The sequence below is a fragment of the Macrobrachium nipponense genome, chromosome 20 (genome assembly GCF_015104395.2).
Source record: "Macrobrachium nipponense isolate FS-2020 chromosome 20, ASM1510439v2, whole genome shotgun sequence".
Classification (NCBI taxonomy): domain Eukaryota; kingdom Metazoa; phylum Arthropoda; class Malacostraca; order Decapoda; family Palaemonidae; genus Macrobrachium; species Macrobrachium nipponense.
In genome coordinates, this window is record NC_061089.1 from 4,930,963 (window position 1) to 4,945,591 (window position 14,629).

Below are 14,629 nucleotides of genomic sequence, written 5' to 3' on the forward strand. Positions count from 1 at the left end.
TGGCCTGCTGCAGGCCATGCGGTGTTTTACCTTACACAAAAGACTGTAGCCTAACTAGCCTATAGCTAGGGCTAACATACACACAAACAAAAGTCTCCGCCTGAACATAAAATCATGGCCCACATGTTCAGTTTTATCAAGCTCTTCCCCGTCATCAACACTGATCCTGGATAGAGGTAGGTAGCCTAGTAATCGGCTGCCTATACATAGGCTACTCTGTTTTTTTTCATCTGTCCATCCGCTTGTGGTGTTTTTGTATGGTAACACTGCGTCCCGGGCTTTAGATAGTTACGCTATTTGTAAGTTTTAGGTAAATAAAAGGATATCTGGGTGTACATTTGCAACTGAAAAGTGTTTTAATAATTTAGCTAGCTACTGTATGCAAATTACACCGTTAATATTCGAAATAAGATATTAGCCTATTATAGGCTAGTACCTAGTAATCGTTGAATGGAAGCTGAATGTAACTAGGTATCTAAAGCCCGGGACGCAGTTACCATGCAAAAACACCACAGGCGGATGGACAGATGAAAAAAAAAACAGAGTATAGCTAGGTACAGTGAACTGACTACAATAAGGTTACGCTACCCTAGGCTTAATGAAACTCCTACATTTTAGATTCCAAAATATACTTACTAATGAGCACTTTGCCAAAAATTTCCCGCCATCTCGAAATTAGGTCGAAAATTTTCACAGCGACAAAATGCACGGGAAGAACCGGATCACTATTTAATCGTAATTCACAGCAGAAATAAGCTTGAAACAGAGGCTCAGATCTGAGGACCAACTGTTAGTCAGGAAACAGTCTCGATTGATGTCTATAACGGCGCCTCACTTGGTCTATTCTATGAGCCTTTCACCACTGTCAGGACGCTGTCATAGAGTGACATTATGTATATAAAATACTTCAAATTATTTCTCTTGGGGATTTATATACTTTGCAGTGTAGTTACAGAAAAAAAAACCCTGACATGAATTATTAACAGTAAATATCTGGAACGTTCTTTTTTGATTTGACATATTTCAAATATAGTTACAGAACCACTCTCATCAGTCTTTCTGAGTATGTTTATTAAAGTATGAATGATATATTTGGACAGGTTCAGCTTCTAAAGATCTCTCGTTATCAGCTGGTGCGATGGATGGTTTGCCGATGCATTTATTAGTGTGCTAAATATATATCAAATCCAAAATTCCTAAAAGGATAAAAGTGTTGCCAACTTTGTCCAGCAGAATACCCCAACAGAAATTCATAAAAAGTGGAGTTAAGGTTCCTAAGGTCTCTACAACTAGCATATAGATGCTTCGATCAATAACCGGACTCTGATTAACATTTGCATTTATTTTATCTTTTTAATTTTTTTCCATTGGTAGAGATCGGAGAGCCAAATGGATTCTTTAATAAACTTTGATATCATGATAGTCGGTAAGCTTCAGGAAGAGGGAACCAAACTTACCTTATAATGAATTTAGTATTGAAATTGAACATTTACTTTGGAGTCTTAACAAAAAAAAAAAATTATGAGCAGTAAATTATGTTTATCTATTGCCAGCAATGTTTTATTATCAGTGGGGGGGGGGCTATACGAAAAATTTTTGCTCTCAATTTACATTCATAATCATATCCCATTTACACAGTAATGGAAGATAATTTACATTCATAATTATACCCCATTTAGCACTACACAACGATATAGGATAAATAGAGTCAGAATCGTCGGCTGCGCATCAAATATTTTCAGTCATCACTTTATAGGATACTTAGATATAGAATTACATAGAATACAACGAATACTACAACATACAGAGCGTGATTCAAATGATTTGGCGTGGTCAAATCCAAAACAAGACTGGAAATAAAGGGTTTTTCTTTGTGATGATACATCTGTTCATTACATAGTGAGGTGCTAAGTGCTTGTTCGCTATTTCTTTAGCAAAGTCGAAGCAGTTATCTCATTAGCTTTCGTGTTTTTTCTTCTTTTTTGACCTTCGATCTGCCCATTTTTAGGGAGAAAATTTCAGTTTTGCTGCAGTGTGTGCGTGCGCCCGCGCTCGTCCAGCCCCTTCCATTAGCTAATATTGGTTGGCAAAAATGCTGGAGAAGCCACAGATTTAATACTGTTCTTGAAAATATGAGATCATACATTGTTGATGAAATCATTGCCAAAAATCCTGTTGTTAGTTGCTTTTTAATTAGGCATGCACAAAAAATATATATCTATAAAAATTAAAGTTGATTCTTTGCCCTTTACCAAATCATGTAATTTGGGGAGATCTGCTCCATAGTATTCTGAAAACCACGAAAGGCAGACATTCTTAGTCCATAAACTCTTATTTTTTCTATTTTCAACTCAGTATCTAAATTGGCATTAATGTCAAAAATCATTGAATTGGGGTGAAGTTACATCTCATCAGAAAAGCCAAGCCATCAGCTTTGCTGCGTAAATACCAATTAAAGATAGAAAAATATTTTACTCTGGTACCTACATAACCTCCCACAATACCAGATATTTGATACCGATAGTAACTTGTGAGCACATGGCACAAGCACCCTCACATCATATTACATTAGTCCTTCTAGCTACTCCCATTTGTTTGACAGTTTCAGTTTAAAGATATCCCGAATACCTTGCGCTTCCGTGTCAAAACTGTTTTTTAATATATGGCATGACGGCAACTGTTGTCCCGTTGGCTGTGAAACAGAGGGCAGGGAAGAAGTGCAAAAAGTCTGCCACACATTTCTTTATCCTCACTGAGTATTTTACCTTTAGTACTTTTAACTGAAGGATTTTCACTTCCAATATGAATAGTTGACATCTCTCAGCTCCCTATCATTAAGCAGCCTGACAAGGGGCCAGTCATTTTTTTATTCTCAGGTTTGGGCGTCCATAAGAAGCCTGGCATTCTTATGGCATGTAAAGGCCAGAGCCTTACCTTCAACCGCAGTGACTATAACTCCAACTATGATATGAAGGCCCTAGAGGTGGCAAGGTAGCACTTCTTGAATGAACGCGGGGATATTCTGATTTAGGGCATCATATATTTCCCTTTTCTATGATTTTCAGGACCTTCCTGCAAATCTTCAACTACTGCTGATTTTGCTGTGTTTATGACTTACCTTTCTTCAATCCTTCTCGTTGCACCACATCTCTCTATCACTTCCCTATTTTCAGCCTGCTGCATAGAATAGCACAAGCCATATTATAAGTGTGTCCCCGAGGTAACAGCAATATTTGTACTTTTTCTCAGACTTGCTCTTCCTTCACAATATAGTGTTTGCACGTTGCGTTCATCTCTTCCCTAGCCTATATGTATGTTCTTCAGGTACCCTATAGGCATAACAAATCTAATACACCATATAAAATGATTAATTCTGAGCAGCTACTGTAACATCATCCTATATTCAGTACAAATTATTGAGTTTACCCTCACACCTTTCTCAAAACCACGTTCCTGACCATATTTTTCCTTTGCGTACTTTCCTCATGTCGATTTTCAGTATTCTCCTCATGATTTTACTCGTCCACCTTCTAAACATTTCTGCAGTCTCCCCTGTTACCACAAGATCATCTGCATATAGCAGCTCCCAATCCTTCCTTTCTGCACCATCATTACCTCAAACTCTGCTTTCCTCACTTCATACCAAGCATACGAAAGCCTTTCCTATATGTTACATAATGGTATTGTAATTAGTATATCTCGGTACTCCATTAAAGGGCCTTTCAAGAGCTACAATTATGCAGTAGAAACTCCCATTCTTCACATGGTACTTTTACTGGGTTGGGACCTATGAGGTCAATCAGCGCTGAAAGAAAAATTGAGAGTAAAATGTTTTTAAATAATAAAAAAATAATAATAATAATAATAATAAACATAATAATAATAATAATATAATAAATAAAATAATAACTAATAATAATAATAATAATAATAATAATAATAATAATAAATAATGATAATAATAATAATAATAATAACAACAACAACAGGAACACTAGGCACGATCTCAAGATCCCTGAAAAGGAACCTGGAAAAACTAGATGCTGAAGTAGCTCCAGGACTCATGCAGAAGAGTGTGTTCCTGGAAACAACGCACATAGTATGAAAAGTGATGGACTCTTAAGGAGGCAGGATGCAACCCAAAATCCCACACTAAAAAACACTCAGTCAAATAGGATGACTGTGACAGAAAAAAGAAAGGTCCCTTGGTCACATCAGTCTTGGCTTACATCGTTCCGAGGTTACGGTACTTTTCGAATATATTCATAAAAAAATATCTTTTGTTTTTTGGCGTCACAGAGGATACATAGTTTCAGTCTTACGGTGACAGAAGAATATTTGTACATTTTTTTGAGGAAACTATACAAGATCATGGATGCACACTCACCAGAAGAAGGGTGTAAACCAAATGGTAAGTTTCCAAAGCAACCAAAGGATTGAAGGTAAGGGTTTCATCACTTTATTTCTTATTTTTAGCAATTTTTTAATATGGTGTCCTGGCTCACATCATGCTTCAGGACTGCCTGTATTCTTTATTTCATCTCAGGGCCATATACATGGAATATACATAGTAGAGACAATACAATACACACAATCTACATACAAGAGATAAAATTATAAAAATGATAATCGGCATTATCCACACAGTTGTTGAAGTAGTCGTAAAAATAGTAATTATAATAGTGGCAATGACCTTACATACTGATATTGAGAATAATAGTAAAAATATAAAAAATTATAACAATTAAAAAACAGATTGCATGCCATTAATTTTCAGCTAGGGACCTGACCTTAGGCGGTTACAGAAGTCAGGTCTTCTTCTTTCCTACCATTATCATTACATTAAAGGGTCAGTTGCCTGATGCGGCTTCTCCACTGCCCTCAATCAAAGACAATCTCCAACAAACCTCTTCTCTCCATATCTTCCTTCACTTTATTTCGCCATTTAATTCTCTGTCTCCCTCTTGATCTCCTTCCTCTAACAGGTTTCTCCCAAAGTCCTCTCCACTCCCTCTCCTCGTCATCCATCCTCAACACATGCCCATACCATCTCAATCGTGACTCTCTTATCACCTCTGTAATCTTTACTAAGCCTACCCTTCTTATTTCACCATTTTCCAATCTCTCAAGCAGCGATATTCCCATAATCCACCTCAGCATTCTCGTCTCTGTTCTCTCAAGCTTTACTTTCTCTTTTCTTCCCAGAGTCCATGTTTCTGCTCCATACATTAACACTGATCTTATCACTGTTATATATATTGACTTTTAGCCTGAGTGGCCTTCTATTATCACATACCACCCCAGCTACCTCTCTCCACTTCCCCCATGAAGGGTTATCCTACTGTCAACTTCAATCTCACATCCTCCCTCTTGGCTTAAAAGTAGATCTTAAATATCTAAACTTTTCTGCCTGTTTTATAATTGAGCCTCTTCTTTCTTGTATTACTATTTTGTATCTATCTTCCCTACTGCTCAGCAAAACCTGTTTTATTTACATTCACCTTTAAGCCCCCCTTTCTAAAGATTCCTGCCTCTCTCCAACCCTTCTCTGTATGTCCTCCTCATTTTCATCTGTAATCACCAGGTCATTGGCATACAATTCCCACAGCTCTTCATTCATGATCGCTTCACTCAACACATCCATGATCAGCACAAACAAAAATGGGCTTATACTGACCCCTGGTGTAATCCAACATTAACTTCAAAGTTTTCTGTTTCCGCAACTGCTGTTATCACTTTTGTGCAGGTTCTTTTATATATCATCTCGACCAGCCTAACCAAATTTTCTGGGACTTTCCTTTTCCTTAAACACCAAAACATCACTCCACTTGGGATTCTATCGTATGCTTTCTCTAGGTCTATGAATGCATGATAGAGCTCCTGGTTTCCCTCTAGCCTCTTTTCCTCTACCCGTCTTACTCTGAAGATGGCATCCATCGTCCCTCCTCCTCTCTCCCCCTAGATGCTGACCCCTTGACGTGGGTAGGGGGCTTAGGGACCAGCAGCTGGGGCGTGATGCCTGGTGGGGTTGCTTTCTCACTGGTCCTTGGTGCTCAGCTGCTGATCCAACTAAATTAGTCAGAACTTTTTCTTCTTTCTGCAATTTTTTCATTCTTACTAAATCCATCTCCTTCATGTAATTTTTTTTTTTTTTGGATTAATTATGTGGAAATTTCCACCTTTGCAAAAATTTACTGGACCTGGTAAACAGAAGAGATATCATAGCTGGGACTGGGGTTTTATATCTGAAGCTAAATAGTGGGAACCGTGGCAGGACCATCAACTGCCCGATAATGTTCGGACCTGAGTGATATCAGGCGGAACTATTTGCAGGGCTGGACACGGATTCCAGGGGGGTCTAGTTTGTGGATAGGACTCTCGGCATTCTGTCCGGTTTGCCCATAATGTGATTAGAGTGGGGATGATTGTATTCTGGTAATACTCTCAGTCCTATCAAGCGGGTTTGGCTTACACTTGGGCCACTCTAATTATGTTGTGCCATCCCCCTGTGGGGTAGGGTAGGGATGCGGACATTTGGGAGTCGGTTCTCACTTGTGCCATTAGTGGAAGAATAATCTCCATGAAAGGTTGATGATATCTTTTTAAGGTTTTCAGGTTTATTTATATATATATATATATATATATATATATATATATATATATATATATATATATAATATATATATATATATATATATATATATTTTTTTTTACTTTGATCTTTATGGAATCAAAAAATAAAGATACAAGTACCCCTGGACCCTTTGATGGCGGTAAATCGGCACAGGTAACGACTACTGGAACCTCCCCTGACAACCTTCCTTCCCCCCCCCCTGGAAAATAAAAAAAAAATAAAAAAAAATCTTCCAGTGTAATTACACTGAAACCCTATGCTCCTGTACAGAGTAAAGGGAAATTAAGCAGAGACATGTTGAAATTGGACCTGGAATATTTGAAAAGTCATATGAAAAGTATTTAACTTTAAATTGGAAGAAGATGGTTATGATATTTTTGCTGTATATCGAGACATTGTGAAGTGTTGTGGCCGTGAGCCTAAGATTTCCATGAAGGTAGAGGAAACTGACGGTGGAATCTACTCAGCCAAAGAGACTGAAAAACTGAAAATATTATCACACCTTGGAGGAGTCAAAGTACAATGTGGAGCACATGCTTTTTGGAATCACTCCAAGGAATGATATATGCTCCCAACTGATGACATACGCCGAAGAAAAATTTGTAGAGGAACTAAAGATCAAGGTGTAATAAGAGTTGAGCGAATGAAGCAAGAAGGTAAATGGAGTCTTTGTACCACTTCCCAATTTGATTATTACATTTGTAATTCTACTAGATTACCTACTGTAGTAAAAGCAGCCTGGCTACATTTCAAGATTAAACAATATATCCCAAGACCGAGGAGATGTTTCCATTGCCAAGAATTTGGACATATGTTAGGGTCCTGTAGACAGAAACTGCAAGGCAAGCCAGCCATTTGTGTCAAATGCAGTGAACCAGAGCATGGCATATGTAATAATCAAGCCAGAATGTATACATTGTGGGAGAAAATCATCCATCATCTTCACTTAATTGTGATGTATACATCATGGAAAAAGAGATTCAAACTTTAAGGGTGTAACAGAACGTATCACAATTTAGGGAGGCAAAGAGAGAGTATCGAATCAATATGTTAGACCAGGAATATCCTTTTTCCAGTGTCGCTGCCAACCGAAAGAGAAATATAAATGTTAATAAGGATAATTTGAATAAGAAACTGGTAACGACCCTTACTCATGCCTCTTTGGAGGTGGCGCCAATTGTTGCTGGCGCTCCTTCCTCTTCAGAGGCTGCGCCAGTGATTTCGGTGCTCTTGCCTCTCCGGAGGCTGCACCAGTGATTTCTGGTGCTCCTGCCTCATTCGGAGGCTGCGCCAGTGATATCTGGTGCTCCTGCCTCCTCGGAGGCCGTGCCAGTGATTTCTGGTACTCACCTGCCTCTTCAGAGGTGGTGCCAGTTGATTCTGGCACTACCACCTCTTTAGAGGCAGTGCCGGTGGTTTCTGGCACCATTGCTTCTATGGAAGCAGAAACCAGTGATTTCTGGTACACCTTCCTCTGTGGAGGCTGTGGAGGGTATACCTGGCACTCCCACCTCTCTGGAGGATGTACTAGCTTATAAATGCTTTGGAGGATGCACCAGTGTTACCAATTCCTCAACACCCATTCCTCAGGCGACACCAGCTTTGTTCTGGCTTGTTCCTGAGACTGGATAACCCTCTAAAAAGGAAGGCAGCCCTAAACAATCGGTCTCCTTCCAGAAAAAAAGAGCAAGGTTGTAAGCTGAAAGCTCTTAAAAGAGGCTCTAATGCTAACAGCCTCTAAATGAAAATAAAATTCATTAATTTTCTCCAGTGGAACTGTCAGGGATTGAGAGCTAAATGGGAAGAGTTAAGGCTGCTCATATCAGAAGTGTCTCCTGTTTGTATAGCTCTGCAGGAGACCATGATTGGTAATAATATGTGCCCCAGCCCACGAGAGTATACATCCTATCACTCCACCTATAATTTAAATGTTGGAAGCCATGGTGGTGTTGTTTTGTATGTTCGAAATGACACCCCACAAAATCCTATTATTATTCAATCAGCATTGCAAGTGATTGGTGTGCAGATCCATTTGCAAAGAAAATATACAGTATGCTCTCTCTATCTACCACCTAACGAAGTCTTGCCCCATCAATGAATTCAAATCTCTTATTCAACAGTTACCACGTCCTTTTCTGATTTTTGGAGATATGAATGGAAGAAACCTCTTTGGGGTGATATCATCACCAATCAAAGAGGAAGGTGCTTAGGTTCCATCATAGAAGATGAAAATGTGGGGATCCTCAACTCTGGGGAGTCTACGCATTTTCATGTTCAAACAGGCACGTTATCAGCAATTGATTTATCTATATGTAGTGATGACTGTCTTATTGACTTTACTTGGAAAGCTATAAATGATAGATTTACCAGTGACCATTTTCCAATAGTGGTGAGTGTAGCATCAAGTCCTCCATCGTTCAAGGCCTACCCAAATGGAACATTGGTAAAGCTGATTGGTCAACGTTCCAGGAGCACAGCTCAATAGATGACTCTGCTGATGACTTTCCCTGTGTAGATGACGCTCTTGACTTTTGAATACAATAATGTTCTCAGCTGGTCTTCAATCTATACCTAGGACTTCAGGCAAATTTGTCCGCCGACCAGTTCCCTGGTGGACTCGTAAATGCCAGGAAACCCATAGAACTATGAGATCTGCCTTCAACCAGATACCGCAGACGAAAAATGTGAGTATTATCGTGTAGAATTTCGAAAAGCGAGAGCTCATTTTCGCATGGAAATCAAAAAAAGCACGAAAAGAATCTTGGACAATTTTTCATATCTTCACTAAATTCAAAAACTCCTCTGACCCTAGTTTGGAAGAGAGTTAGAAAAATAGCAGGCAAGTTCACTCCTTGTCAACCTCCAGTTATCAAGGTGAATGGTTGCGAGGTAGCAGACCCCCAGTTAGTGGCAAATGAGTTTGCTAATCATTTTGCTAATGTTGCTAAGAAAAATGATGATAGACCCTATTCAGCTCAAAGACGGATAATGGAACAGGTCGAAATTGATTTTAATACCTCAAGACATGAGCAGTACAATGCTCCTTTTACTATTAGAGAATTTGAATCGGCCTTGAATAAATGTAATGAATCAGCTCCTGGACTGGATGATATAACATATTCAATGATTAAGGCATACCCCTGAAAATACCAGACTTTTCATATTAAGCCTAATTAACAGAATTTACCGAGAACATATCTTCCCCAAGCTTTTGGGAGAAGTTAAAATTACTGCCATTTGTGAACCTGGAAAAGATCCGTTCAAGACAGAAAATTATCGTCCTATTGCATTGACATCTTGTTTGTGTAAGATCATGGAAAAAATGGTGAACACACGGTTGATGTGGTACTTGGAGAGAGGTAAATACCTTTCGCCTGCCTCAGTGTGGTTTTCGGAGTATGCACTCCACAAACTGATGTATTGGTACGAATGGAATCTTCAATATGTGAAGCTTTTTGCCAACAAACAGCATCACATCACCGTTTTCTTTGATCTAGAGAAGGCTTATGATACAACATGGAGATATGGCATTTGAGGGTCTTTATGAATGTAACCTGAGAGGCAATTTGCCCCTGTTTATTAAGGCTTTTTAAAAAAATAGGATATTTCAGGTTCAGGTTGGAGCAACATTGTCAGATGTGTTCAATCAAGAAGAAGGAGTACCACAAGGAAGTATTTTAAGTGTAACCTTGTTCGCCTTGGTAATCAATGGGGTTTCTAAAATAATTCCCCCAGATATAAACCTATACCTATTGTAGATGACCTGTCATTTTCCTTTGCAGCATCAAGGATGGCAGTGGCTCTGCATTGATAATATAGTAAAGTGGGCTGAGGTTAATGGTTTTAGATTTTCCTCCAGTAAAACTGTAACTATGCACTTTTGTCGTATGAGGGGAATCCACCCTGATCCAGATCTATTCATTCATAGGCAGAGAATTCCTTGTGTTGGTGAAACAAAGGTTTCTTGGTTTGATTTTTGATAGTAAGCTGACTTGGATTCCACATCTGAAATATGTTAAGGCAAAAATGCTTGAAAGCAATGAATTTGCTGAAAAGTCGTGTCTCACACTTCGTGGGGTGCAGACCGAATCAGATGTTGAGATTATATAAAGCCTTGGTCTTTTCAAAATTAAGTTATGGGTGTGAGGTGTACACTTCTGCGAAGCCAAATAGCCTTAAAATGCTCAACTCAATTCATCATGGAGGAATACGATTATGTACAGGAGCATTTAAATCATCTCCCACCGAGAGCATGCTTGTAGATGCTGATGAGGTGCCCACTGGATCTTCATTTACAAGCGTCTGCTGGTTCAGAGTTGGTATAGATTCCAGAGGCTACCTAGGTCTTTAACCAGCATTTGTATGAAAAATGAAAGGCATTGGCAGTTTTATGAAAATCACCCCAAGCAACCTCATCCATTTGCTTTTAGAGTAAATTTTATTGTCAGAGAAATAAATATGCCAAGAATTGAGATTTTACCAGCAAAATATTCAGTTAGTCCCCCCTGGAACTTTCCAGAGGTAAAATTTTGTAGATATTTTAACTTTACCAAGACAGAATTGTCCAGTGAGGCCATGCGGTCAATATTTTAGAACATTCCGTGCAACATGATGACTCCATTGCAGTTTTCTTCCCAACGGATGGCTCAAAGTCAGATGCTGGCGTCGGCTTTGGTGTAGCCTTCCCTGATGTAGAGAGAAGTGGCAGGTTATCATCTGTTGCATCGATTTTTACAGCAGAATTATATGGAATTTTAAAAGCTTTAAAGGAAGTTTTAAGTCCATTCGGAATGAAAATAATTTTATTATATATTGTGACTCAAGAAGTGTTCTTCAGTCACTGGAAATTTTTTAACCCTTTAAAACCCTCTGATTTTAGATATATTGGAATGGCTGCTTTTACTAAAAGAAGAGGAAAGAAATAAAGTTCTGTTGGGTGCCTTCCCATGTTGGGGTGGCTGGGAATGAGAAAGCTGACCAACTTGCAAAGTCTGCAGTCAGTCCTCAGAACCCACAGATGCCTACTACCATATCGGGATTTGTATCCTCTAGTAGGTCAGAGAGTTAAAAAATGTTGGCAGTCCCAGTGGGAGGATATTTTAAATAATCAAAAAATGCGTAGTATCACGTCATCAGTCTCTCCTTGGTCATATCCGTATATGTCAAGGAGACAAGAAACGATGTTGTGCCGATTGAGGATTGGACATACAAGACTCACCCATGGGTTCTTGATGTCTCGTGAAAATCCTCCGTTTGCGAGAACTCTACTGTGCCCTTGACTGTGAGACATTTGCTGGTTGAATGTCCCAGATTTCTTGAATTTGAGACATAGGTTACTGTCTTGGGGTCGTGACAGAGTAGGTAATTTTATCCTAGCTACAATTCTTGGAAAGGATTGTAATATAGAGCAGTTATATATTTTTATGAGGGAGGTGGGCCTCCTTAACCAAATTTACATTATACATAGATTGTCTATGTAAGAACTTATATATGAACAAAATTTTTATATAATATATTTATAGATCTTTTAATATGAAGTTTATCAAAAATTTAATTTTTTTATATTTAATTTATTTCGGTGTCAATTACCCAGATGTTGTGACGCCAGATATAATACACAATCAATCAATCAATCAATCCCTCCTCCTCTCACGAACCCACACTGCTGTTTCCCGATCTTTACAATGTCTCTTAATCTCTCATCCAGTACTCTCTCTAAAACTTTCAATCCATGCTCTGTTAGTTTAATTCCCCTGTGGTTACCACAATCCTTGACATCTCCTTTCTGCTTGTATATATATACCATTAGACTCTCCTACAGAGGGCTTCATACCAAAAGTGGAAAAAGCAAATCTCAATAATAATAAAATAACATTAATGATAATACTCACTCACTCCGGTGGCTCTTGGGCCTCTTAGTGGCCCATGGCCGCTTGCACCAGACCTCTCCACGTTTCCCTGTTGAGTGCTGCATTTCTAAAGTTATTCTCAGGATCCTCCACTCCCAGTTCTCTTAGATCTCTCAACACTTTATCTATCCATCCCATCCTCGGTCTCCCCACCAGTCATCTCCCTTCTACTGATCCTTCCATAACCACTTTAGGCATTTTGCCCTCTTCCATTCTAAGTACGTCCCGCCCAACGTAACCTCTGCGATCTTATATAGTTATTAGCAGTTGTTTGAGTAAATCTCTCATTTCATTGTTGTGTCTTCTTTTCCAAATACCATTTATATCATAAATAGGACCTATTATTCTACGCAAAATGTCATTTTTATAAAACCAGTAGTCTCTGTTCTTGACATAAAGTAAGTGACCACGTCTCACAACCATATAGTACTATTGGCCTGCTAATGGTGTTATAAATTCTTAATTTGGTAGATCTTGTGATCTTTCTTCTTTTCAAAAGATGTTTTAGACTAAAAAAAAAAGCATCTATTTACTGCTGTCATTCTAACCAAAACCTCTCTCTCTCTCCACTTCATTTCTGTATGTTAGATATACTTCCTCGATATTTAAATTCCATTACCTTCTCAATATCTCCATATTTCTTCGTTGGTTGTTCCTTGACAATCTCATCATTTTGGTTTTACTTCCACTGATCTCTAGTCCCCCTATGGCTACAGTTTCTTTGAATGGTATATATGTACACACATTCTATAATTGGTATATCTGTACGTAAGAAGTGAACATAATCTGCAAGTGCAAGGACTCTGGCATTAATATCTCCCAAGATAACCCACACCTCCACTTCCTCGATACACCACATTATTTTCTTTAAGAAGATACACAACATTGGAGATAGAATGCATCCCTGTCTCAAACCTGTTTTCATTTTAAAACATTCTGTCCTTATCTCTCCCACTTGGACACAATTCTTACTCTTCCTGTAGAATACTTTTACCAAGTTTAAAAGCTTTTCCATAATAACATTCCACATTTATGGTCTATGGCTCTATCATGCACTTGCTTAAAGTCTACAAAATTGCCACATACATATCTCTCTTATACTCCCAGTGTTTTTCCATTATCTGTCCAATAGTAAAAGTCTGGTCACTTGTTGATCTTTACTTTCTGAATCCACACTGACATTTGCCCGACGCTTTTTCTATGTAAGGTTCTGATCTATCTTTTATAATAATATAATAATATTAATATTAATATTAATAAAAGTAAGATTCTACAGATTATTATTATTATTATATTCTTTTATTATTATTATTATTATTATTATTATTATATTATTATTATTATTATTATTATTAATAGAGCTTAGTTTTTCCAGACCTCTGAGTCTTAAGTAGACTCTTCTCGGGCTGGTTCTCAGGGATTAATTATGAGAAGAGGAAAAGAAGGAAAAAAATAATAGATAAATAAATAAATAAATAAATAAATAAATAAATAAATAAATAAATAAAAATTTAGACTTTATTTAAGAAACCTGTCTTATTTAAACGACTTATGATGTTAATTAAAAAAATCTTTGCTTTCAGCAAGAATACTTTTCATTTTCTAATTCTGTATATAAATTTATCTTTGTTGGGTCCAGTTTGTGCATTCAACAAGTAAATGCTGCACTGTCATGGGTGTTTGACATCTATATTACACTTTATTGGGTCAGCATGTGGTGTTGACATCAAGTGACCATGCGAGAATCTTGTGTGTCCAATAGCCTTGTTAGGATTACCTCTTTTGATCTTTCTTTTTGTGAAGATGTCCTCCATGCATACACTTCAGTTTTTATATTTTTAAGTTTATTAGTGGTTGGCACTAAGGCCCACCCCTTCTCTTTTCCAATCTTGGTATATAAATGGTTTGACAGATGTTATCCAGTCTGATACTGGGCATGTGTAATTGTTGGAGGGATAGTGCAGGCTAATTTGGCAGCTGAGTCTGCATTTTCATTGTCTTTTATTCCCACGTGTGCTTGGATCCAACATATTTCTATTGATAATCCTGATTGGTGGAAGTTGATGAATTTTTATTTGTATTTCTT

At 38.0% G+C, this 14,629-nt stretch overlaps 1 protein-coding gene across 1 annotated transcript in view; it reads right to left on the reverse strand.

Annotated features, from left to right (window-relative positions):
- LOC135221735 (cyclin-C-like) overlaps positions 1–824 on the reverse strand; it is a 113,346-nt gene extending 112,522 nt beyond the window's left edge. The window contains exon 1 of the mRNA XM_064259539.1: positions 637–824. Coding sequence (XP_064115609.1) covers positions 637–668 — 32 coding nt within the window. The 5' untranslated portion in view covers positions 669–824. The remainder of the gene's footprint in view (positions 1–636) is intronic.
- Between the last annotated feature and the right edge of the window lie 13,805 nt (positions 825–14,629).